Source organism: Protopterus annectens, chromosome 3.part0 (genome assembly GCF_019279795.1).
Source record: "Protopterus annectens isolate FY-2018-M chromosome 3.part0, PAN1.0, whole genome shotgun sequence".
In the NCBI taxonomy this organism is placed as follows: domain Eukaryota; kingdom Metazoa; phylum Chordata; order Ceratodontiformes; family Protopteridae; genus Protopterus; species Protopterus annectens.
The window spans coordinates 898,546,021-898,572,920 of NC_056731.1; the positions used below are offsets into that span (position 1 = coordinate 898,546,021).

The window sequence follows — 26,900 nt, forward strand, 5'->3', positions numbered from 1 at the left end:
ATTAATGACAGAGAATCAAAAAGTACATAAAAAAATTAATACAGTAAGACCGTATATACTTGCTGTAAGCAGTAGTATCTGTATGATACGAGTACAGCGAGGACAAACTATCCCTGATGTATAGATTAAAAACCAACATCTTTTGGCTTTTCCCTGTTAGGGGTTACCACAGTGGAACTCCAATCTAATGATTGGCAGTGGAATTTTACGGTGCTCTGAGGTGCCAGCCCGATGTCCAACCTTCAAAGAAGGCACACCCATTCACGTACACACCTATTTGCATGTTTTTAAATACTTTAAACAGAAGATCAGTAATTCAGATTTTACACTATCAATATGCAGTCTGCAAAAAACAAACAATAAAGCCTTATTTAGAAGTTACTCAGTGGAGAGGAAGTATCGGACAAAATTGACAAGCAAATGACAATGTACAGCATCAGTACAGTGGAGGATTCTTAAATACTTCTAGAATCCAACCTTTCCAAAAAGCCATAGATGAAGCGAAGGCTCTGGTAGAGTGGGCCTCGATCCTGTCTAAAACAGTTTTGCTATGGGGAATATAAACAAAAGTAACAGCCTTAGACAAACATGTGGAAACAGCCTGTTTTGACACAGGTTGTCCCTTCTTACCTTCACAAGAAATAAAAACTTGATGCAAAGATCTGAAAGATTTATTGCTGTCAACATAAAAACAAACCGTCTGTGGACATTAAAGGTATGGAGTACCCTTACTCACTCATTTTTAGGTTCAGGACAGAAAATGAGGAGAATGATACTTTGGCTTAAAGTAAGCTCTGATGCCACTTTAGATATACAAGGATAAAGAAACACTGTCACCATGTAAAATGATAGGGTTGACTCCCCATAAGCTTGCAACTCAAGATACCCTTCTTACAGAAGTCAGAGCAATCAGTAGAACCGTTTTCCTTGTTAAGAAGAACAAGTCAGCCAGGTTAACTGGTTCAAATGGAGCGTGTTAGCTTTTCCAACACAAAATCAAGATCGCATGAAGGGGCCACCTATTTTCTTGGAGGCTTCAAACTTTCAAAAACAGTTTGACTCAAGGCTGCTTTGAAAGAGGATCCATGGGCAGAAATGCCAAAACATCCAATAAAGGAACCTTGGTAGAGGAAAGGTCCTAGGATAGTAACGGACAGAAGTGTTGCAAAACAAAAGAATTAGCCCTTTATGGGTTCTGGTTATGTTGTTGGTACCAAATAAAACTCTTTGGTAATATATGGATTTTCTAGTAGCAGGCTTTCGTGGCTGCATTAGTACTTGCTGTACATCTGCAGTAAACAGGTGGTTAAAAAGAACCCACAATCCAGGCAGTCAACTGAAGTCCAAGTCTGGGTGCATCAAACACCACTATCCTGGTGAGAAAAGATACTATCTAATGGAGCTTGTGACACCTGTGCCTGGCCATTTCCAAGAAGAGGGAAAATTACTGTTGCCTGGGCCAGAAGGGAGTCACTACAATGATCCTGGGAAATTCATTCTGAATCTTCAGAAATACCCTCGATATTAGTGGAAACAGAAGCATACTGGGATTTTCCTGCCCAAGGTAAAGAAAAAGGCATCAGTCTTCCTGACCTTGCATGGAGTCCTGGAACAAAAGTCTTGTCAGCTGATTTTCATACAGGTGGTAAATCAGTCTACTAGTGGAATTTTCCAGAGATGGGTCAAATCTTGGAAGACCCCCAATTTCTACTCACGAGGGTTTGCCTTGTTCTGCTCAGCTTATTCTGACAGACTTTAGGTTGCCTGCAGAGTGAGACTGGCCTGTGAAGCTATAATCCAAGCCAACATGGCTAGTCTGCAAAGGGGCCTCAACCTGGATCCCCCTTGCTTGCTGATGCACCATGACTGTGGTATTGTCTAATAACCTGAAGTTCTGAGGACCAAAGATGGTTTAGAAAGTGGAGTGCCTGGACCAGGGCAAGCATCTCCTCAATATTTATGTGCTTCAATCTGTTCTTGGTGTCCCATAACCCCCCACACTTCTATACCCCCATGAAACTGCTGCCTAAGCAAAGTCGGAGACGTTTGTGGTACCAGACTGCCTTGGAGATGGAGGCTTGGATTTAAGGGCATCTGATGTCTCTACCAAATGGTTTCTCTGACAAACCCCCGCAATGAGATTTGAAAAGAAAGTGCATTTCTGCCGAGAAGTACACATGAAGAGCTAGGTGGTATTCACCCATTAACAGAATGCTTTATAATGTGCAACAGTTCTCCAGTGTTCCATCTCCTTTTGGTACACCTTGGGGAAACAGTGGGCATAAGTGGACAGGCTTTGCACTTGACAATGCTGTAATTTATCCTCAGAGTAAACCCCGCAGCCTCAACTTAATTCTGTTGGTTGGCAGATTGAAATGCATTGAACAATGTTTAAAAGCATGCACAGGAATGACAAGGTAGTGTTTACTTTAAGTCTTTGCAATAATTAGAAATATGCACTCTGCAGCTGTACCCAGAAAATCCTTACAATTGCACAAATATTTACTGCTTCACTACTTTAATCAAATGGAAAAAAATATTTACAATTTTACTGCTAACAAATTCTGCTGGCCCAGGATTCTAGTGCAAATTCTCAGAAAAACACCGCATTCAAACAATTCAGTCCCTTACCTGTAACATTTACCCGATCACCAGGCTGCACTTTATCTACCAAGTCATTGTGTGCGAAAAGTACAGTCGTGTGTGGGGTCTGTCCTGCTGGCATGTCTTCTGGAGATTCCTGCAGTTTGACCTGGAAAGAAAAACATGCAAGTATTCAGAATTTCACTTAAAATTCTCTCTTAAGCAAAAGAGAGAAATAAATGTAGGAAGATAGAAACTGAATATTATGCACCTAAAAATAAGTCAGTAATACCATTGCAAAGTTCCCAAGTAACATGAATGCAGTGGTGTTCACCGACAGCTATTTACATCTGAAACCAGCAGCAATAAGATATTAAATATTATACATATGAGCAAGGACCAAGGTCTTCCCCAACCAAACTACAGGATCTTACTAAATCATTCACATTAGCCCAAAAATTTTTGGACAGAGAAATCCATTACTCGATCAGCCTTTCAGTGATTTAGCATCCAATTATTAACCAGTACATATCAATATACATGGCTTACACCAATACTAATATAGATATGATGCAGCTTGTCATTAACTAGCACTCACAGAAATGAGTTCTTTTTTGCCGTCGTCCAACTTAACAGTCAAACAAAAAAAGTACAGTTTTGTACCTACCATAAATGCAGATGTTAGAGTGCTAATACAGCTACAGTAATCACAGATGGGTTCTCTGCCGTCAGGCGGTCCCTCGGTCGTCCGAATTCCAAAGTCTAGGTCCGGCGTCGGTTGTTGTCGCTTTCTTTCCTGACGTCAGTGAGGCAGAGGTATACAAGACACAGCCAACGCCATTTTCTTCAGTCTTTCTTGCCCCAGATGTCAGGTGCCCCCAGAAGGAAGGCAATACATAAATTATATTTATATACATGAAATGCAATATAATCAAAAATCAGTAGTTGCAAGCAAATATACCATAGAAGGATAACCCCATCAGGTTGTATGAAGAGGGGTTAGGCCCTAGGCCTTTACCAAGAGGGGAAGGAGGGAGGGAAAACTGTACTGCAGCTGTATTAGCACTCTAACATCTACATTTATGGTAGGTACAAAACTGTACTATGTTCATCGTGCATACAGCTGCAGTAATCACAGATGGGTAGAATCCCAAAGCTACACACAGGGTGGTAGGCACTAGGTGGAACTGGGATGAGCCAGAATGCCCTGCAACACAGCAGTTGCAAAGCCTGCTCTAGTTTTGGAATATAAAGGCAGGTGGTAGTGTTTTGTGAAGGTATGCACAGAACTCCAAGTGGCTGCCTCCAAAATATCTTTGGTAGGAACTCCTCTGAGGAAGGCTGTAGAGGTAGCTGTGGCCCTGGTGGAGTGGGATCTGATGCCTGTAGGGACAGATTTTCCATGATAGGAGTAACAAAACCGTATGCAGTGGCCTATCCATTTTGAAATAGTCTGTTTGGAAACTGGCTTCCCTTGAGCTCCTACAGCACAAGAGTTGTTCTGATTTCCTGAAAGGCTTTGTTCTGTCCAAATAATAACGTAGCTGTCTATGGATGTCTAAGGAGTGTAGGACCCTTTCCCCTTTGTTTTGAGGATTGGAGTAAAAGGTAGTTAAGTGTATGGCTTGATTTAAAGCTACCCTGGATACCGCTTTAGGCATAAAAGACGGGTTGGTTCGAAGGGAAACCCTATCCTGATGGAAGATGAGAAATGGCTGCACAGCCATGAGGGCTTGTAGTTCCGATACTCTACGAGCTGAGGTAATGGCCAGAAGGAAAGCTGTTTTCCAGGACAAGTACTGCAAATCTGTTGAGGCAGCTGGTTCAAAGGGAGGCAATGTTAATTTTTCTAGAATGTAATTAAGACCCCAGGCTGGTATTGCTTGTTTCCTTGGTGGTCTTATATTCTTAGCCCCTCTGAGGAACTGTCTTAAGACTGGGTGAGAGAATAAGGGTGGATCAGTGTTGAATTCTGCAGAAATGGCTGAGGCATGGATTTTTATGGAGGAAAATGAAAGTCCACTGTTCAGCAGCTCAGCTAGATACTGTAATAACCGAGGCAAATTCAGTTTTTTAGGGTCCTGGCCTTTTTTCTCATTCCAAGAGCAAAACTGTTTCCATTTTGCGGAGTAAGCCTTTCTAGTAGATGGCCTTCTGGCCTCCAAAAGGACATCCTGCACCTCTTTGGGGAGTAGAGTCTGTTGTGGTGTTAAGGAATTTTCCATGCAGCGAGAGAGTGTTTTCAGCTGACTGAAGAGTTTTGTAGCTGTGCTGAGTCAGCAGAAGAGGCATTAGAGGTAGGGGCCAGGGAAGAGTATGTGTTGGGCTCCTCAGTAGTGGGTACCAGTGTTGTCTTGGCCAGTCTGGAGCAATCAGTATCATCTTCGGTCTGTCTGCTCTTGCTTTCAAGGGCACCTTGGGCAGAAGAGGCAGAGGTGGGAAAGCGTAAACTGTCCATGCTGTCCAACTGAATGAAAGGGCGTCCACTCTCCAGGCCTTTGGATGAAAGGTCCTTGAACAAAACCTTTCCAATTGATGATTCCTGTGGGAGGCGAAGAGATCTATGTCTGGCCTCCCCCACGCTTGGATTATCTTTGTAAACACTTGAGGATGCAACTTCCATTCGTGTGATCTGTCATATTTCTGCTTAGATGGTCTGCCAGCGTGTTTTCCAAGCCTGGCAAGTACTGTGCTTGAAGTTCGATTTGCCATTCCAGAGCCAAGTTCCAAAGTGTCATGGCTAGTCTGCACACTGGGTATGAATGTGTTCCTCCTTGTTTGTTTATGTACCACATTACTGTGGTGTTCTGTTCTTATCAATAATTGTCCTGGATGCAGGAGGTCCTTGAAAGCTGTGCATTTATCACTGCTAGCATTTCTTTGATTGATGTGACGGTGCTTTTCCTTTTGGGACCATTTGCCCTGAATGCACCTGTCTGTCATGTGCGCCCCCCAGGCATAATCTGAGGCGTCTGTTGTGATGACTTGATTTGCTTGAGGCTTGCAGAATGGAAGACCTGTGTTTGTTTGACATGCTTGGGCCCACCATAGAAATTCCTTTTGCAAACATGGAATTATTGGTATTATTGTTTCCAAACTGTGGCTGTGTTGAGACCATAGGTTTTTTAGGTACCATTGAAGTTTCCTCATATGCAACTTTGCACATGGGATTAAAAGAATGCAAGATGCCATGAAGCCCAGAGCCTGCAGGATTTTCCTTGCAGTAAGCCTGGTACAATTTGCTAGTGTTCTGAAGTACTGAGTTAGTTGCCCCTGTTTTTCTGGCGTTAGATAGGCCATCTGGGTGTTTGTGTCCAAGTTGGCACCCAGGAAAGTTATTTTCTGAGATGGTGTTAGCCTGGATTTCTCTTTGTTGATTGTGTATCCTAGAGAATTCAGTAACCGTGTTGCATAAGCCAGATGTTCCAGAAGTATGTGTTTGCTGTCCGCTTGGATCAGGTAGTCCTCCAAATAAGGGTAAATTTGTATCCCTTTAAGTCTGCAGTAGGCAATTACTGATGCCAGGCATTTCGTGAATACTCTGGGCGCAGTAGATAAGCCAAAGGGCAATGCAGAGAACTGATAGTGTATTGAACCTGCAAGAAATCTGAGGTATCTTCTGCAGCTTTGTCTGATTGGGACATGCAGGTATGCCTCCTTGAGGTCCAATGTTACCAGCCAAAACTCCTTGCCCAGCATGGGAAGAAGCTGCTGTAATGTGAGCATCTTGAATTTTGGTACGAGTAAGAATGTGTTTAGGATGGATAAGTCCAAAATGGGTCTCCAGTCGGATCCTTTCCTTGGTACCAGGAATAGCCTGGAATAAAAACCTTGACCTTGTTCGTGCGTAGGTACCTCTTGAATAGCTTTCATGTCTACGAGCTTTGAAATTTGTAGTTGTGCCTCTGCCCTTTGATTGTGTGGCAGGTTTGGCATGCCTCTCATTTTTGGGAGTGTGAGAAAATGAAATCTGTAGCCTCTGTTTATAACGTCCAGGATCCATTTGTCTGTTGTGACAATATGCCAAGTTCTTGTAAATAATGCCAGCTTTCCTCCCAAGGGTGCTGCCAGCTGATACTTGTTTGGCATGGAAAGGAGGAAGTCATTGGGTTTGTTTCCTGTATTGTTGTGCACTGTCTTCGCCACCTCTTGGTGCTGGAGTTTGCCATTGCCTGCCTCTATATGATCCTTGTGATTGCCCTCTGCCCCTTGTGCGCCTGTATCTACCTCTTTGGGGCTTGTCCGTGGCTGGAAAGGACCAGTTTTTAGAAGGCCAATTTCTGCTAAAACGTGGTGGTTGAACCTGTAGAAAAGCTTTGTTTGCATAGATTTGGCTTTTTCTTCCATTTTTCGTAGCATCTCCTCAGCATTAGTACCAAATAGCACATCCTTTTGTAAAGGAGCATCTAGTAGTTTAGCTTTCACATGATCAGGCAAGATTTGTTCCCTAAGCCATGCATGTCTACAAATGACTGATCCTGTAACAGCAGCTCTACTTGAGGCCTCTAGGGCATCATAGCCACATTGTAAAAAGTGTGTTTACCCACTTGTTCTGCACTATGCATCATATCCTGCAACTCCTTCAAATCTGGTTGTTCAGGTTGAGACATTTTATTTCTTAATTGTGATAACAGAAACTGCTGATATTTAAGCATATGAAACTGACAATTTAAGGCCCTCATAGCTAGGGTGGCAGAAGTATAAACCTTTCTGAAGGTAGTGGATTCTTAGCAGTAGAGGCCTTCATTCCCTTGGGGCCTTGAGAAATGGTTTCAGGGTCAGCATTATGGCTTTTGTAAAGAAATTGGTGAGAGTTAGGAACTCTGTAGTACCTATCAGGCTTGACTGGGGCAGGAGGCAGGGAATCCGGATTAAGGCAAGCCTCCGAATAAACATCATCAAGTACGTCCAAAACAGGAGGTATCGCCAGAGGTCTGTGTTGAGGTAACAAAAGAAATTCCCTAAGTCTTTTCTTGGAATCAGAAAAGTCTTGGCCTTCCAATGGAAGTGTTCCCTCAAGGTGTGCAAGGTTTCCCCAAAAGAAAAATCCTCAGGAGGAGATACAAAAGGAATGGACTGCTCTGCATCAGAGTCTTCAAATGGGGAGTAAGAGTGTTCCTCTACATCAGAATGTTCTGAAAAAACGGAGGCCTGATCAGAAGAGGGAGAATCTTCCTCCACTCTGGGCCTCTTGTCTGGAGGGGGTTGGGAACCCCTGATAAGAGTAATTAAATCTTCAGCCATTTTAAGCATCTGCTTTTTAGGCATGGGGCCTGGGGATGGGCCCTGTGCAACAGGCCTCTTGGGATGTCTGGCTGATTTGGACTTAGTAAAGGCCTTAATGGAAAAGGAAGATGAAGGTCTAAAGACACCATGGGTGGAAGTGTACCTGTCCACATTAGGAGGCTCAACGCTCACAGTGGCTTCAGTGGTTGTAGTCTGGATCTGGGCCGAGGAACCTGCGGTCTCGGTTACAGAAGACACCGCCAAAGAAGTGTCGTCGGTAGTCAGGGACTGCATAGGCGTCTCGCTCAGAACCGGAACACGTGTAGCCGGTTTTGGCGTGGTGTTGGTGGGGACCGCAGACCTCGCGTGTCGGTCCTTGTCCTTGCGTTGTTTGGTCAAAACGGTAGTCGGAGTCTCCGACGACATTTTATAATCAAAGGCTGTACCAAAAAAGTGTTGGGCGAACTCCGCCCAACGCTTAATAGTGCGTTTATTGAAAGTAGCGCAAAAGCGACAGCCCGAGACGTCGTGGTCTGGGCCTAAACAAGATATGCAAAGGGAATGGAAATCCTTATGCGGTATTTGCTTCCCACAAGAAATACAAATGTTAACTTTTTCTGACATTGGTCTGAGGCAAGAAAAGTTTCCCCAACGGGGTACTTAGCTTTAATGAAGACTTCGGTTTCCAATTTTTCGTAAATTCAGGAGCTGGCCGACCAGCACTTGCGAACTGCTTCTGCTTCGGGCACCGCGCGGCAAAAAAGACTGAAGAAAATGGTGTCGGCTGTGTCTTATATACCCCTGCCTCACTGACATCAGGAAAGAAAGCAACAACAACCGACGCCGGACCTAGACTTTGGAATTCGGCCGACCGAGGGACCGCCTGATGACAGAGAACCCATCTGTGATTACTGCAGCTGTATGCACGATGAACATCTACATCTATTCTCCTGTACTTGGTAAATGCAATCCCACAAAAATGCACCTTAGTCCTGGATTAGCACTTGCATTTTTAATTCTGCTACTGGAATGGTCAGTCAAGTTTGTCTGATTTATTATTAATCCACACAGAGCCCCTTCCAACACACCATATGACATTGCCTTGTAAAAATATACAAATGTACAGCACTTCAGTAACTTGATAGAAGGTATTCAAAGAATCGGGTAACATTTCCAGTCTCTAACTTATTTAATGCAGGACTCTGCATCCTTCTAATCCTTAACTAGATCTTGATGTGCACTTCTAGGAAATTTAGTTTTGAGATTTGAACCCCCCCCTTGACACACAATCTCAATTTATTCTACCAAACACACACTCCCAATTTACTCACCTTTTTGCATGATCCCCAAAACCGGTGTCAAAAGTATTTATTCCACCTTATTTACTGCCAGTTTTAAAATCTGACTCTTGCTCATCCAGAAAGTTATCAAACTGTTTTCCCTAAATAGAGATCTACCCACTCCAATTCTGCCTCCCCCACTCTATCCATACATTCCTTTATCCCAAAGCTCTCAAATATCCTCTGCTAGAAGAAATACTGGGAATAGGATGTCAGCAGACCATGAATGAACAATACATTCACTGCAGTCTCAACTTCCATATGCAACATTCACTGGTGAACCCCAAACTCACACCACTTTGTTCACCCATCTCTGCTACCAGTTTCTGGCCACTGATTCAGTAACTTACGCTTTGTAAAGTCAACTGCACTTCTAACTTCCCAACATCCAGCTGCATTTTTTTTTTTTTTTTTTTTTTTTTTTTACATAAATCAGCCAACTGCTTCCCTGCAGCTGCAATCCTCTGTTCTTCCTTTACCTCTTATCTAGCAAACATTTGTACCATCACCTCTCAATATCAAACCCTTTCCAACATGTCCCTTTAAACACAATATAGCCACCGTCTCCAACTTCAATTTACTTTATGTACATTTATCCAGTTGGACTATCCCGGTCATCAAAAGTAAAATAAAAAAAAAAAAATTAAATAAAAAAAATACTTGTGCCTTCTGGACTCAATGCTTTAGGATGAATTTTATGTACATATATTATGATCAATGTGCACATACCCATATCTATAATTTATTTTGCCCAAACATTTATGCAGTAAGTCGGAATTCTTGTATTTAAAACTAGTAATAAGACCATTATCAAGTTAGACTGACATCACTGCTAACACAGCTGTCAAACATTACCGGGAGAGACGTGCAACAAAATTGCCTTTTGTTTTCAGCACAGTTTCTACAAACATTCTACTCCAACAGCAAAACCAGTGTTGCTAGAGTATATTTACCACAGTTGTAATATCCCAACTGTAAGGTTAAGCCTATTACTTGACTTGGCGCCTCATAATGAGGACCATCATGTGTTTCTAAATCTGGAAACAGGGAGAGAGATCCTTAAATAGTATTCTTATCTACCAGCAGTTACTGTGTGAAACAGGATGCACGTTACAAAAAAGGTAAAGGTATATGGTCATAGGTCTCACTGCCAGGCTCCTCTGTACTGATGAACATGACAGCTGGCTACATTTTAATATACTGATCTCCATGGTTTTCCTAGTTACCATAATGCCCTAGCATTAAAATGTTAGCAGGAGAGAATCTCATACTAGACAGATGGGCTAGTAGATTTTCAATAATAAATACTATTAAAAAAAAAAAAAAAAAAAAAAAAAAAAAAAAAGGATAAGCCCCTTTTATGAATGAACAAATAATTATCCTGCTAAAAGGGATAATATGGTGACAAACAACTGTATGCTACTAAACAGTTAACCTTTCAGGGACCACAGTGGTAGATTAGTTATCTTTCTGTTAACTGGAAAGTTTATATTCCATTAAGGAATATGCTTGACAAGAATTAAATTAGAGGCTAGGGAATACATTACTGTAATAGGTCCTTGACAGTTTGATTTTTGCAGCGGCTTCTGGTAAGAAAACCTATCAGGCTATACTACACAAACACACCCCAAACCACGATTCATAATTGAAACTCAAATCTAAATGTCTGAGAACCGATTTAACTGTTGAGCCAAATTTGGCAGACATACAGTTTTGTAATAACATTTGCATAAAACTTGCCTCTGAACTGTGCAGATTTTCAAAGAATGCAGAGATCTTTGCCTCAGTTTTGGTCTATTCATACAATTTCTGGTTTTCTGGCAAATCACTGAGAATTGAAGTCACCAAATAATAAAACATACAACATATCCTGTTACTCTTAACAGTGTGTCCCTATTTTGGGGTTTTAATCCCCCCCATTTCAGGCATTAACAGGTTGAGCGGTATGGCATAACTGATGACATTTTACCAAATGATCACCATTACCTACCTAAAACAAATGTCTACAGCTGTGGGCTTTCCAAGGTTTGGAAGAGGTTCTGTTTATGGACTTGTCTATGGTTTCACGACTAGTTTAGGAAGGGAGGTGCAGGGGATTTGTCTTCCTGCAAAAATGTGTCTGAAAACGTATTAATTTGGTGTATTTTCCAATACGATGAGTCAATTAACAGAAAAATCAACCAAATGTTTGTTCCACCATTTAGCTTGTTATTTAGAATTCAACCAAATACATTTTTTAACTTAAAAGATGCACATTAGGGAGGTAGCATATGCTATGCATATACAATCACAATGGGAAAATTGCCACTCTCCAAACTAAATATACCACTCCAAGATGTTAATTATGAAAAGTTTACAATATTTCCAAATTTACACTTTTTAAAATCAAATGACTTATGAAATAGTGGAAGTTAAAATCGGCTGAAACTTTAGCAAACATGACAAAAGAATGCTGCCGACACTTGCACTCTAGGTTGTACACCCGGACAGATAATTTTGCAAGCAGGCTTTTTTTTATATTTCTGCAAATGGCAGAAAAACCAGCACTCAAAATGGAACTGCCTGTACATCCATCAGAATTCAAGACTAAATGAACAAAGAGGTGCTGGTAATGCATGGCAAGCGGTTTTATTTTCCAGCTTGGTGAAGTTGGAAAATTTACACAAAAAAAAAAATCTAAAGCTGCTTTATATATTACCGGAATCACTCTGCAACAGAGTTTTTATTTTTTTTAATGAGAATGGCTATACATACTGTAATACTCATAGCTTAAAGTGCTTATGATTTTTTTTTCACTTTTTTTCTTTACGGGAATCAAACATTTTTTCCTCTTGAATGTTCCACTACACATTCAAGGGTCATCAACTTAACCAACCCATGCAGAAATACAAAGGACATAAGTCAACTGCAGCATCAGAGCTTCACTTGCCTGTAGCCTTAACTCTGTGCAGTAAGCAAGTAAACTGCTAACAAGCCAAGTAGTCCAGGGTTAGCTGTACTCTGTGTCCGCTTGTATTCAGTTACAAATACCTATTCTTAATTCTGCTACAAGACCATTCCTAAAGGAACACTAGCACTAGTATACTACACACAAGGGAAGTGCACAAAGCTGAAGAGCACCCTGGCACCCTGACAATTTCCAAACCTTGCATACCATAGTCTCTACTCTACTACCAGAAACAGTAGAAAAAAGTGATACTTTTTGAAAGCAAGCTTATATTTACGTAAACTATGGATGCTTAAGGAAGCATCAATTAAGGGTACACAAGTTGAACTAAAGAAAAATTACTAAATCTACTGGATTCATAAATTATGTTGGATTAAGGCAGCAAAACAAGATCAGCTCGGGAAATACCTGCTTTTAAAACAGATTAAAACCAAAATATAACGCATTTCTACTGGCTATAACCAAGTAGCTTATTACAAAGACCGTCAATGGGACCCATAATAAAAGTCTGGTATTGGTAGGAAGACTACACAAGTCAACAGGAAGGCAAAATAAAAATTTGATAACGTATGAAGCCCAGCAGCTATATTTACTTTGCTGAGCCAGTTAGCACTACAAGCCTTACGCCAGTTTTCAGGTCAGACACTAGGCAGTATATATGAACAGGGCAGGGGTAATTTGATCAAGGCATTGGTGAAATTTCGCTTAATTAGTACTACAGGTCATTTAAAACACCACCACAGCTATCAAGTCAGAGAAATTGAACACGCATTTTTAATTTACTTATCTGGGTGATGTCCAAGTTAAGCCCCTCCCCCAACTCAGTGTCAACACTGAAATACAAATCAATTCTTTAAGCATCAAAAAGACAAACAGGCTACCTGCTGAGCTACTGCCACTGATAAAGATGGGGGTAAAATGCCAGTGGTGGAAAGGCTAGCACCTATACAGCCAAGACCAAGTTCAACTAGTGACCTATACGCTTGCAGGGAAAACACTAAATAAGCAGTACTCTGATCCTAAATGTGTAGGAAAAGAAAGAATCTGCAGATGCACCATTTTGTAGAGAACAGAATTCATTGGGCAGCCACCTTTATTGAAGAGAAAAACAGAATATCATAGAAATCTACTGAGGGAATGCATACATCACAGCACAAGCATAAAACCCAGCAGATAGAGGTAACAATGGTGTTCTCTACATTTTTAAAAGGACAGAATTTCAGAGACCTACATGCAAACAAACAAATTCGCTCCAAAGGGCATTGACCCACCTGGGGTACATCAAAACAACTGCAAGCACATGAAGTAGAAGTAGGAGTGTCAGATTAAATAGCCAAGGGATTTGTGGAGCTGCATCAAATGGACGGGTGTCTTCCTTACCCTTCATAGGTCAGATTTCTCAACTTGGATGCAGACTTTATGTTTAGAACCCCTTACATAAAGCTACCCACACAACTGAGGTCCCCAGGGATCTCCAAACCCATCTGCTATTCAATCTGAACTTGAATGCAATTATGGACAGCCTTTCCAACTGGCTCTATTCCATCAGTTTATGGCTACTCCAGGAACCCTACCACACCCCTGAAGCTGTTGCTGGAGAATGGAGCAATTAAATTCCCTGCCAAGTCAATGGGTTTAAATTGTTAAATAAAGATGATAGGCTCAAATGGTACCAAAACCTTCTGGCCAGCCCATTTAAGTGAGAATGGGTATGAAATAAATTTATCTTTCTTGCTTCTCAGCATGCCACCCTTACTTAGGGCACATATTCTGACTAAGCTCAAGCTATGGCCAGGATCAGGAAGGAGATCCCAGCATGGCACCTCTTAAATCTGGTAACCACAATGCTCATTCCCAAGGTTTGAATCCCTATTGCCCTTAGCCTCCCACTCTGGACCTACAGCAGAATCAAACACCTCTAGCCACCCCCCAGCACACTCATTCCCCCTACCAACAAAGAGGTGGTATAATTTTGAATCAATTTAATTTGACATAAGGGAATAAAATAAGGCAAGCTTTAAAATGCTGGCCAGAACTATGTGCTGCAATCTCCCAACCCATACAATAACCAGAGATGTAGGCAGAGTTACTTGCTTGGCTCATTTGACAAACATGGCTTAAATACATTTTTCTCCTGCTTGACTTTGCACCTCTTAGAGTGCACAGTCTACAGTGTATGGCACACTTACAACCATGCTACAAAAAAGATGCACTACCAGGATGACAATGGGTTTATAATTAACACTTTGCTACACTGAGATTCTCATGCATTTCTTCCACACATCTCACGTGTATACAGCACATGACATCCTAACAATACATCACCACTATGGCTTTTACGAAAGCCAGACTTCTTGCAATCCTTAAACTTCGGGGATCCAAATCTACACAATCTAATGGAAGGGTGCACCCTCCTCCCCCAAGGCAGATCTGGTGAAATGTAGGAGAAAATGCATAAAAAAACAACCTCAGGAACCTTTGGACTACTTCACTTAGATATTACATTTAATTGTAATGACTTAAACTCCAAAACAGTCTTTAGTGCCAAAATGTCAGCAGTATTAAAGATATACAGGAGGCATGGCTTGTTTCACTTCTCCACTCCCCCAGAGAATGACACACCCCAGGGATAGCAGGAGCAGAAATACACCCCTCCAGAAACATATTGAAAAGTGGTTCCTAGACAGATGAAAAGTACAGTTGTGTACACTTACCATAAATGTAGGTGTGAAAGTGTATTCACTGTTGCAGTCATTACATTTGGGTTATCTGCTTGCAGGTAGCCCTCAGTCGGCCTGATTAAATAAAGTATTGGGTCCTGCGTCGGTTCCAGTCTCTTCTTCCGTGACGTCAGGTCATCAGGGGTATAAAACATGCAGCAGACGTCATTACATCAGTTTTTCTTGCCCCAGATATCAGGTGCCCCCCTAATGGGAAGCAATTAAAATCTATAAATATACAAGGTTATACCTCAAACAAAAAAGAAAATACACCAAAAAGCTTTTAAAAATTGAAAAGGAGAGAAAAGGTATAGCCAAACTAAGTCAGGGGGCTGGAGGGAGGGTATCCAGGACTGCAACAGTGAATGCACTCTAACATCTACATTTATGGTAAGTGTACACAACTGTACTATGTTCGTGTTTCACTGTTGCAGTCATTACATTTACGTAGATTCCCAAAGCTAAGGATGGGAGGAGGAATTTAGATAGCATTAGGACCAGCTATAAGGCCCTGCAAAAATGCAGTGGCAAAGCCAGCTCTGGATTTAGAGAAAGCTGGGAAATGGTAATGCTTGGTGAAAGTATGTACAGAACTCCAGGTAGCAGCTTCTAGGATGTCCCTGGTAACGTATGCCTCAGAGAAAGAGCTGTAGAGGTAGATGCAGCCCTGGTTGAGTGGGATCTGATCCCCTGTGGGATAGGTTTTCCATGGTGCTTATAGCAGAAGTGAATGTAATGGCCTATCCATTTGGAGATAGTTCGCTTGTCCCTACAGCAAATGCCACCAGCAGTTGTTCAGATTTCCTTTGAGGTTTAGACCTGTCCAAGTAGAATCTAAGTTGTCTGTGCACATCTAAGGAGTGCAGTATCAGTTTCCCTTTGTTCTATGGATTAGGAAAGAAGGTAAGCAAATGAATGGACTGATTAAAAGCCACACTGGATACCACCTTTGGCATGAAAGAGGGATTGGTCCTGAGGGACACCCTGTCCGCATGAAAGATGATGAAAGGATCCACTACCATAAGGGCCTGTAATTCAGATACCCTTCTTGCTGAAGTGATGTCTAAAAGGGAAGCAGTTTTCCAAGAAATGAATTTTTAAATCTGCAGTAGCAGCTGGCTCGAAAGGAGGAAGAGTGAGTTTCTCCAATACAAAGTTAAGGTCCCAGGTTGAAGGTGGAGCTCTCCTGGGTGGTCTTAAATTTTTGGCCCCTCTGAGGAACCACTTGGGCAGTGGAAGACAGAAGAGTGGATGTGCGGTGTTATAATGAGCGGAGGTGTGATTTTTTATTGACGAAAAAGACAGGCCCTTGTGAAGCATCTGAGTTAAGTATTGTAAAATCGGTGGTAAATTGGGCACTGCTGTGCTCATCCCTTGAGATGAGCTTCAGGCACAGAATCTTTTCCATTTTTTAGCATAAGAATTTCTAGTACTAGGCCTCCTTGCCTCTAAAATGACATCCGTCATTGGTTTACTGAGGGATGGTAAAGGAGAGCTTAGGTAATTAGCCAGGCTGCTAGGTTCCGTGTTTGAAGCTGAGGCTGCAGAATCTGGTTCTCCTGCAGAGACAGCAGGGTAGGAGTCGGAGGCAGGTGCCAACAATGACACTGCGCAGGAAGGGGTACCAGTGTTGGCGTGGCCAGGCTGGTGCAATCAAAATCATCCTTGGTTTGTCTTGTTTGATCTTTAATAGTACTTTGGAGAGCAGAGAAGGAAAGGCATAAACTGGATAAGCTTGGAAGGTGTATGCTCTGTCCTTAAGCTGGAAAACCTGTCTGTGGGAAGTCCTTGCACAAATTTTTTCCAATTGATAGTTCTGGTGGGAGGCAAACAGGTCTATATCTGGCTCCTCCATTTGCTTGTCAACATGTTGAAAATCCTTGGTTCTAGTTTCCACTCGTGTGGCTCCATGAGGGTTCTGCTTAGTCCATCTGCCAGTGTATTTAGTTTTCCTGGCAGGAATTGAGCTTGTAGATGTATTTGGTAGCTCAAGGCTGTGTTCCACAATGCCATGGCTAGTCTGTAGAGGGGGCAAGAATGTGTACCCCCCCTGCTTGTTTATGTAGTACATAACAGTGGAGTTGTCCGTCTTTACCATCAATTGTCCTGGAAGAATGTGGTCCTTGAAGGCTGTTAGAGCATTCTGTACAGCTAACATTTCTTTATGATTGATGTAAACGTGCATTTGAATTGGGTTCCATTTGCCCTGAATGCACTTCCTGCCAGGTGCACCCCCCCCCCCCATGCATAGTCTGATGAGTCTATTGTTAGGGTTTGGGCAGCAGGGGGTAGTGTGTATGGTAGTCCCTTGTTTTGGTGGCAGGCCTCTGCCCACCAAAGGAACTCTAGGCATAGACAAGGAACGATAGGAATCATTGCTTCTAGATCCTGAGAATGTTGACACCATATGCTTTTTAGATACCATTGTAGTTTCCTCATATGCAGTCTTGCATATGGAATTAGAAGAATGCAGGAGGCCATGAACCCCAAGCCTTGTAGTATCTGCCTTGCAGATAGCAGGGTTTTTGTGACCACTTGTTTTGAAGTAGGTTGTCAAGTGAATTAGTTTCTCTGGTGTGAGGAAAGCCATCTGGGAAGTTGTTTTCAAGCTTGCTCCCAGGAACATCATTTGTTGACAGGGTACCAGGTGTGATTTCTTTTCGTTTATGGTGTACCCCAGACAAGTTAGCCCCCTCTGTAAAAAAAGCCAGAGGATTCAAAAGTATGTCCTGGTTTTCTGCCTGAACTAGACAATCGTCCAGGTATTGGTATATCTGAATATTTCTTTGCCTGCAAAATGCAATGACTGGAGCTAGGCACTTTGTGAATACCCTGGGTGCAATAGATAAGCCAAAGGGCAGTGCAAAGAACTGATAGTGTGTGTAGCCTGCTTTGAAGCATAGGTATCTTCTGCAATACCCAGATTGGGATGTGCAGGTATGCTTCCTTTAAATTTAGTGTTGCCAACCAGGCATCTTTGCTTAGCATAGGAAGCAACTGGTGAAGAGTCAGCATCGTGAATTCTAGAATCAACAAAAAGGTGTTTAGAGTAGGCAGGTCCAGGATAGGATGCCATGAATCGTCTTTTCTGGGTACCAGGAAAAATCTCCAGTAGAAATATTGTCCCTTTTTCTCTTCCGGTACCAACTGAATATCCCCTATGCTTAAAAGAGAGTACACTTGCTTTTGAGCCTCTGACCACTGCTTTGGAGGTAGATCCGGCCAACCGCTTGGAGATGGTGACGTGTGGAAGTTAAATCTGTATCCTTGGGAGACCATATTTAAAACCCATTTGTCCTGGGTAATGAGTCCACAGTTCTTTGCATGAAGTACAATCCCCCCCCCCCCCCCCAACGGGGCAGTCAGCTGAGTAGTCCTTGAAAGTTTTAAAAACAAGTCATTGAGACAGTTTAATATAGGGAGGAGTTTTATTACTCTCAAATTTGGAAGTGGAGGCCCCCCACTGCTTAGTCCTGTGCGTCCCCTGGGACTGAAGCCTGAGTGCTCTGCTGGATCTGGGTTTGGACTGAAGGTCTGGAAGAGGCAGGAAAGGACAAATTCTTAAAGGCCAATGCCTACTAAATCTTGGAGGTTGTACTTGTAAAAAAAAAAAAATCTGTAACAGTTTGCATAGATTTAGCTTTTTCCTCCATCTTTTTTAAGAACTTCTTCTGCCTTGTTGCCAAACAGGTGGCCCTGATTTAAGGGAGCACCCAGTAATTTCGCTTTAACAATCTGGCAAGGATTGCTCCTTAAGCCAAGTATGCCTTCCATAGGTTCATAGGTAGGTACTAGGCTATCTGCCCAAAGGCATTTATAAGCCTAGTCAGAATGTGTTGGCTTTCGCCGTCCCCTTAGATTAGTTCTCTGTGCCTCTGTCCAGCAGAGCCACTGATGTGATCCCCGGGGTAAACAGTTTCCCATCCACTCATCAAGTTTCTCTTGAAGAGTGTTACCGAGAAGCTCTGCCTAATGTAGATTGGAATCTTGTTCGAAGTACAGTCCCAGTTACTGCAGCCCTGCAAGATGCCTCCAGTGAATCAAAACCACATTGCAATGTTTACCAACTTGTTCAGCAGAATGCATAAAAATCCTGTAAATCCTTATTTTCAGCACAATCAGGAGTCATAATTTTCGGTTTAAGCAATCCAATAATATGCAGCTGATACCTTAACATATGAAACTGGCAATAAGGCCCAAATGGCCAAAGTTGCACAAGTGTATACCTTCTTACCCTATCTATCCAGCGTCCTGGAGTCACTATCAGAGGGGGTAGGATTTTTTGGCAGTAGTAGCTTTAATGCCCTTGGGTCCCTGTGAAATGGTTTCAGGATCCGCAGTAGGATTTTTGAAAAGGAACTTGTGAGAGTCAGGAACCCTGCAATATCTATCAGGTTTTCTGGAAACGGGAGGTGAAGAGTAAGGGGCCATGCTAGATTTTGAAAAGGCATCAACAATGTCCAGTACAGAAGGTATAGCTAAAGCCCTGTGCTGGGGCATGAGTAAGAAATCCCCAAGCCTCTTTTTAGAATCACAAAAATCCTGACTTTCCCAACGAAAAAAGCTCCCTGAGAGTATGCAAGGTTTCACCAAAAGAGAAATCCTCGGGGGGGGGGGTTCAGCTGAGGGAAGAGTCCTCAGCATCAGAATCCTCATAGGTAGATAAGGGTAAATCCTGGTCAGAGGAAACAAATTTCAGAATCCTGGTCAGAAGTATCATAAACAAACTCAGTCCTAAGTCTCAGAGAGGGAAGACTGGCTTCCCCTGATTAAAGTAATAAGGTCTTCAGTCATTCTTATCATTTGTTCTTTAGGCAAAGGCTTGATCATGCAGTCTGGGCGTCAGTTTTCTAGGCATGATTCGAGTTTTAGGCCTTGAAGAAAATGAAGCCAGTTTAATATGCAAGTCAGGCTTGAATACACCCTCAGAAGCCGGTGCCTGCAAAGCGGCTCCAGACCCATCCAAGGTAGCGACATCCGCAGGTTCCACAGATGAAGCATCTCGCAGCATACTGGACTCCGAATGGGTCTCAGTAGAGGCCTGGGAATCTGAAGTAGCGGGTATCAGGGGCTGCGAAAGCACCTCATGGAGTACTGGTGAATTGGGCGGCCTGTCTTTATCTTTGCATTTCTTCAGAATGTCAGTAGTCGGATAGCTTACCGAAGACATATCAGGATAATTGAATCTAGCACCAAAAAATTTAGAAGCGCAAATATACTGATGACGGATAGTTCGTGGTTTAAATAAGGCACAAAACCGACAGCGAGATACGTCGTGGTCATGGCCTAGGCAAGGAATACAGTACGAATGAAAATCTTTGAGGTATTTGCTTTCCACAAAAAATGCAATTATTTACTTTTACTGACGGTGGTTTAGAGCAAGGAAAAAAAAAAAAAGTTTCCAATGGGGTACTTGGCTTTTAGTTGAAGACTTTGGTTCTGAAACCTGAAAACTAAATTTCAGGAGTCGGCCGACCGGCACTTGCGAACTGTTTCTGCTTCGGGCACCGCACGGCAAGAGACTGATGTAAGGATGTCTGCTGCATGTTTTATATCCCTGACGTCACAGAAGAAGAAACAGCAACCGATGCAGGACCCAAGACATTGTTGATCAGGCCAACTGAGGGCTACCTGAAAGCAGATAACTCAAATGTAATGACTGCAACAGTGAAACACGAAGAACATCTCAGATAGCACTCATCTTCTACACCAAATGTCTGAACCTGCGGTTCCTCTCTTACTGAGCAGGATTACTATCGCAATAACACATCAGTAGGGTAAAACTAACTGGTGTCACAGTGGTCTAATCCCACCTCATTGTCCCCATTAGTGGGTGAACAATCCAATGCTTGGCAAATTCTGCTTCACAATGATAGGAAGAGATGACAGTGAAGGATGAGAGACATATCGCTATGAACACTTGGCCGCCACAAGCCAGTTATCCCTGTGTTAAACTTTTGACACCTCCTGCTTAAAACTCAAAAGCCAGAAGGATGAGGCCCCACTTTCATGGTCTGTATTCAAAGTGAAAAATCAAGATAAAGCGAGCTTTTGCCCTTCTGCTCCATGGGAGGTTTCAATCCTCCCTTAGCTCGCCTTACTCTGACAGGTGCACCGCCCCAGTCAAACTCCTCACCCGACAGTCCCCTGCTAACCAATAAATACAAGAGTATAATGAAAAATATCTAGCTCCTGAGGCCAGTCTAGTTTAAAAAACACCAAACTTCCATTAGGATCCAGCAGAACACATCTAGGTGGAAACACATCTGATGAAGCAAGTTACAGAATATATGGGAATCATGCTTCTATCATTGAAAGACATCTGGCCAACTACTATCCGATCGAGCAGAGTTGGTCAAGATGGCAACATCTTACATGAAGGATTTTGGGCCAGGTCTCAAAAGATTATGAACATTAAACAGAGCTAAATCAAATCAGATATGATGTCTGACTAGCCTTTTGCATGCACCATTGCATTTCTCAGGGAGCATGCCCAAAAGTTATACATTGGTAGATGCTACACAGACCTCTACAAAGACACCCTCCCCAAAAAGCAATCAAGAAATATGAAACTCAGCAGGCAGTGCACAACAATATATATGCCAAGAGAGGTTTCCTCAAGGGAAGTTTTTCTGCATGCAATTCAGTCAGAACATAGCCCAAAAAATAAGTGAATACCTCTCTTCCTAATACCCATACACAACAAGAAAGAATTAAAACATGCAAAGGTATATACCACCCTTTATGCCACAGAAATGGTGATTTTCATGGGAAAGGTCACCTAGCCCCAGCAGAGAGAAATCTTACTCAGATCACAGAAGAGACAGACATCTTAACTCAATCAGTGTTAAGAGTTAAAAGATTATGACTGCAATGATCAACCACACAAAGAATTGAGGTTAACATACAACACATCTACTAAACAAATCTGTAATACTCTAGAAGCCCAGGTGTCAATCAGAAGCTGGGCAACTACCTCCCTTATCCCTCAAGGCACAGTTGGCTCAAAAAAGGTGTTCAAGCCTCCCAACCTCCTTCAAGACAAAAACTAGTCTCTCTCATGGTCTCCAGGTGCATATATTGTCACCACACCCTCAGAATCACCACAAAACTAAATCTGCTAGTATACAGCCTTTTTTTTAAATACCCATAACTGCATCATTCACAGGATTAACAACACTGTCACTATGCAAATACAAACTAAACTGAAGATACAGACGCCCAGAAAGGGGGTATATATATAAAAAAAAAAAAAAAAAAACAACAGTGAATACAAAGGATATGACTACCAGTGGCAATTAAGTTAAACATCTGCAAGCTGGAAACTTACCATCTGTTTGTCAGAGAACATAGAGCGATTGTGGATTAATGCCATACTGTGAGTAGTATTGCAATTTTTACACACAGATGGCTCAGCAATACGCCCACGGTCAATCTCCACTCGAGTAGTGAAGGCACATACTTGACATTTGAACATAGCTTCCTGCATTTCAGGAATCAACTGTGAGGTTCTGATGACCATGCCACTCACTGTAAGGAGCTGATCTATGTCTGTAAGGAGAGAAGACAAATGACCATTAAGGAAACTACGTACAGCACACACAACGTTACTGCTGAAAGAAAATGCAGATGTATTAGGAACTTAACAGAACTACAGACACAAGACCATATTCACCATTTCACTCGAAGCCTGGATTAGGAAACCCAATGTCCAGCCCAGCTTCAAGAACTCTACCTTCCCACACCTGGCTTAAACACTCCTCCATATAGCAAAAAAGAGTAGAGTATCAAACACAATTTTCAGAGTCTTGCCCTAACTGGACAATGAGACTTCTATACAACCACTAGAGAGTAGGTAGACCTGGGAGAGGTGTAAATCAGTAAACAGTGCCCCAATGAGAGAGACCGGGGAGAGTGGTGATGGTAGGGAAAATAGGGTACTCAACCAAACCCCAGATTGCTCCAAATAGAGATGGTGAGAAGGGATAAGGGTTGCAACAGCAGATACACTCCAACATCTTACAGGTTCATAGGTTGGTACTAGGCTACTGGCCCCAGGGCCTATACAAGCCTAGCCATAACAATTTCCTGGCTATTTCTTTCCACAGTATTTACTTCCCTGGACCTCTGTCTAGCAGGGCGACCAATGTGATCCCTGGGGTGAATTTCCCCATCTCCCATCCAATCAAGGTTCCATTTGAAGAGGATCAAAGAGGCAATCTGCTCAACATGTATGGGCAGTCTATTCCAGAGTCCAGGGAGTCTCTGGGTCAGGAACCTATCCCTCCAGCATACTTTGTTCATTGTGATGACAAAAGTTTACATCCCTGGAGCGTGATGACAAGGTTTATATCCCTGGAGCATGTCACTGAGGGATTTGGATTTAAGTGTAGCATGTCCAACAGCTCTGGGCTTGACATGGACTTTTACATTAAGCAGAGATCGCCTCTGAGTAGACTATATGCAGCAGAGTATAGGTGGAGCTTTTTTTTTTTTTTTTTTTTTTTTTTTTAGACTGTCAGCATAGGGCATCTGCTTTAGGCTGGTGATTCTTTTAGTGAGGTAAGTGAGGTATTTCTGCAGCCTTTCCAGTTGTTGCAGATGACTTGAGAGGTACATACCAAATGGGGCATTGTATTCTATAATGGGTCTAATTAGGGAGGAGTACACTGGGACAATGACATCCTTTTTTCTGGATGAAAAGCCCTTAGAGATGAGGTGTGCCACACAGAAGGATTTCCTGACTGTTGTGGTGATGTGGTTATTGAAGGTGAGACCACTGTCCACCTGAGTCCCCAAGTCTCTTACCACACTTTTGGTGTTTAGTGTACTGCCACCTATGTGGTAATTCACGGGTACATGTTTTTTTTCCCCAAAGGGGATAAACTATACATTTCTTGGCATTGAGCTTGAGCCCATGGCTATGGCATCAAGCATCTGTTTCTGTAAGGCCCTTGTAGAATATCCACATTTGGGGATTCAATAATGGCTCCCAGTTTGTAGTCATCTCCAAACTTAGTTAAACAGAGTTCCTTAGTGTTGGGCCTGTACTTCAGAGTAGATGCCAAACAAGAGCAGTCCCAGGACTGAACCCTGAGGTACTCCACTTGTCTGGAGCTGGATTTGGAGTCTACTTTTACAGTGTGGGTTCTGTCAGTAAGCCAGTTGGCAACCCATTGAGTGATAGAGATTAAGGCCCAGCTTAGTAAGTTTCTCTATGATTCCAGAGTGGGGGAGAGTTTCGAAAGCCTTGGCGAGGTCCAGATAGGCTGTGTGGACCACCTTACCCTTGTCCGTGGCTCTGGAGACAAATTCAAAGAAGTCAATCAGGTTCAGGAGACATGATCGGCCCTTCACAAACCCAAACTGCGTGGGGTCCAGTGTTTGAAGGTTGCCAATGTCTTTGTTTATAAAAGTTTTATAATACATTCCATGGCCTTTCAGATCAGGCTTGTCACACTGATGGGGCAGTAGTTTCCAGGATCCAAGGTTGATCCACCGTTGTGGAGTGGGATAAATGCAGCTGTGTGCCACTCAGTGGGCACGAAGCCTGAGGTGAGGCTATGATTAAACATGACAATTAGGTGAGATGCCAGTTCATTTTGTAGTTCATGTAGTACACAGCCTGGGATGTCATCTGGTCCCATGGATGCTGTATTCTTAGCTTTGGAGAGTGCGTTTACCTGTGTGGCCATTATTACCCGAATTTTACAAATCTTTCAGTACTGAGATGGACCTTTTAAAGGGTGAGAGGGGGTGAAGTTTGAACTGAATCAGTCTGCCAGGATATTGGCAATATTCTTGGGATCAGTATATTTAATGCCATTCTGTTGTAGCTCAGAGCAGACCTGAACATTGCCATAGCTATAGAATGCTTTGTGGATGTCTTTGGAATCTTTGGCAATTTTTTTTCGTAAGTAGCTTTGGAGAATTTTATGAGGAATCTCAGCCTCTTGCGGAGGTTGGTAAGGGAGATTTTGCATCCTGGGATTTTCCTCTTTTCTGCAACTGTTTCTTCCTTTTGTTGTAAAGTTTGTTTATGGCAAGAGACCACCAGATTGGCTTCCTTTTAAAAAAAAAAAAAAAAAGAGGAGAGCATCTTGGTTCTATTGGGGATGGGACAATTCATGCACAAGTGGATGTGCTCGTACAGTGCCTTAGTGTAGGATTCAGTTGAACTTTCAGTTCCCATCTGCATGGGTGTCATGAAGTTTGTCACTTCTGACTTGAGTAGCATGAAGTTGGCTTTGGAGAAGTTTTTTTACGGAGGTTTCCTTACTGGGGGTGGGATGTGGAGGTCAATACAATTATAGTAATATAATCACAGCAGTAGTACATTCACTGTAATATTAGTTGCTGCAGCTAGGATATATGGGAAAATGCCCAAAGCTCAAGGACCAAGGGATCGCTGACTTTAAGACTTTGAAGTCATAAGATCCTGAAAGTAGTTCATGGAAACCCAGCCCTGACCCTAAATGCAAAACAGAAGCTGTAGGTGAAGACTAAAAAAATGGTAACTGCTTCTCTAAGGGACCGGTGTTTGCGTAAACCAAGTCCATGTTGGCTACAGTAGTTAGTGGAATGGACTTTAAACCTGGTCAGGGACAGCTTTGGCATGGAAGAAATAAGCAAACCGATACAATGAGAATTTAAATATACAGTCTGCTTGTTTAAAGCTTCCCCCTGCCCCTTACAAAGTAGGCCAGCAGTTTCCAGTCCAGCTCTGAGAAAAATCAGAAATAGTTCTTTGCATTTAAGAGCTTGTAATTCCCAAAATCCTTCTTGCAAAATTAATAACTACCAAAAAAGGTGGTCTTTTGATAAAGGTATAGCAGCTCATTGAGAGGCAGTGCAAGTCCCCCCCCCCCCCACCAAGGACAAAGTTGAGGTTCCATGATAGAGTAATATCCCATTTTGGTTGTCTGAGGTACACCACCACCAGACCAGGTTTAAAATTTTGTCTAGACCCTGTAAAAACATCATCTTTCTAGGTATCAGCAGCTGAGAGTCCACCTCCAGAAAAAACACTCAGGGACACCAGATGGTATGATAGCCCTGAAGGACACCAGAGAGGCAACCACTCATGCTGCAAGGCAAGGGGCAGGGTGCATGAAGGAACTTCCCTTGTGGAAGTGAAGGGTCATACTTGGCCAGATAGGACGGGGGACGGACCCTGCAAACCACCGAGATAGTTATCTATATGCCTACTCCTTCTGGTCAACTAAACTTGAGATGTTTAACTGGGTTGACTGACCAGGAAGGGTACAATTGTTGACAGACTGAGGGGAGGACAAGGGGGCAAAGGGTTTTAAAAAGTTCCACCAAACTCTTAACTCACATCTGGTTTCCCCTTATCCAGCAAGACCTAGCAATATTAAGAAACTGTTGAAAGAGCTCTATGCACTAGCAAAACCCACAGCGCAACTCCTTAACAGAGCATGAGAAGAAAGGACTTCACTCAAGTGGATCATATTCTTCCTCTTAAAGGCAAAGATGTACTGTACAATTCGCAGAGGTCATTTACCTTGATGATATGAAACCATAATCCAATATAAATATTTCCTCAAACTTGCCTTTCTACCTCATAAGGGAGAATTCAAGAGGAAGTATTTTAAATGGGAGACTCCAGAAGTGTCAGACAGAAAAAGTTCTTGGATAAACTGGGCCTACATTAACCTAATCTCACTTCTGGAAGCCTAGCATTTGTGGCCTTTAAAAGACATCTTTGTAGCAGTTTCACTGAAACCAGACTTGCAACCTTCCACTTCAGTAATCCCAAAAGGTTATGAAAGATCCAACAGACTTCATTACCTGGGGTAAGAATCCAATGACAATCTTAGCTTATCCATCGAAGCATCAAAAAAAATAAATAAAATACAGCCAACTCTAAGTTACACAATCATCCTAAAATACACAACTGAAGTTTTGAAAAGGTGACAAATGTCACAAATGCCCACAGAGCCATTAACTGTCAAATCCCATGGGACAAATACCAGGGAGAGATTCTGAAACCAATGGAGGGAGCTTGCCTAGTGAGAGTATAGTTGAGACCTTTAACATTCAAGTCTCTAGGTTGAGCCACAT

General features: G+C 42.5%; 1 protein-coding gene across 2 annotated transcripts in view; it reads right to left on the minus strand.

The window, feature by feature from the left end:
• Positions 1–26,900, minus strand: part of MCM4 (minichromosome maintenance complex component 4) — a 314,512-nt gene that overhangs the window by 198,078 nt on the left and 89,534 nt on the right. For both annotated transcript variants that reach the window (XM_044065228.1, XM_044065227.1), the window contains exons 9-10: positions 22,147–22,367; positions 2,632–2,752 (exon numbers count right to left, since the gene is read on the minus strand). In XM_044065228.1, the coding sequence (XP_043921163.1) occupies positions 2,632–2,752; positions 22,147–22,367 (342 nt within the window). The remainder of the gene's footprint in view (positions 1–2,631; positions 2,753–22,146; positions 22,368–26,900) is intronic.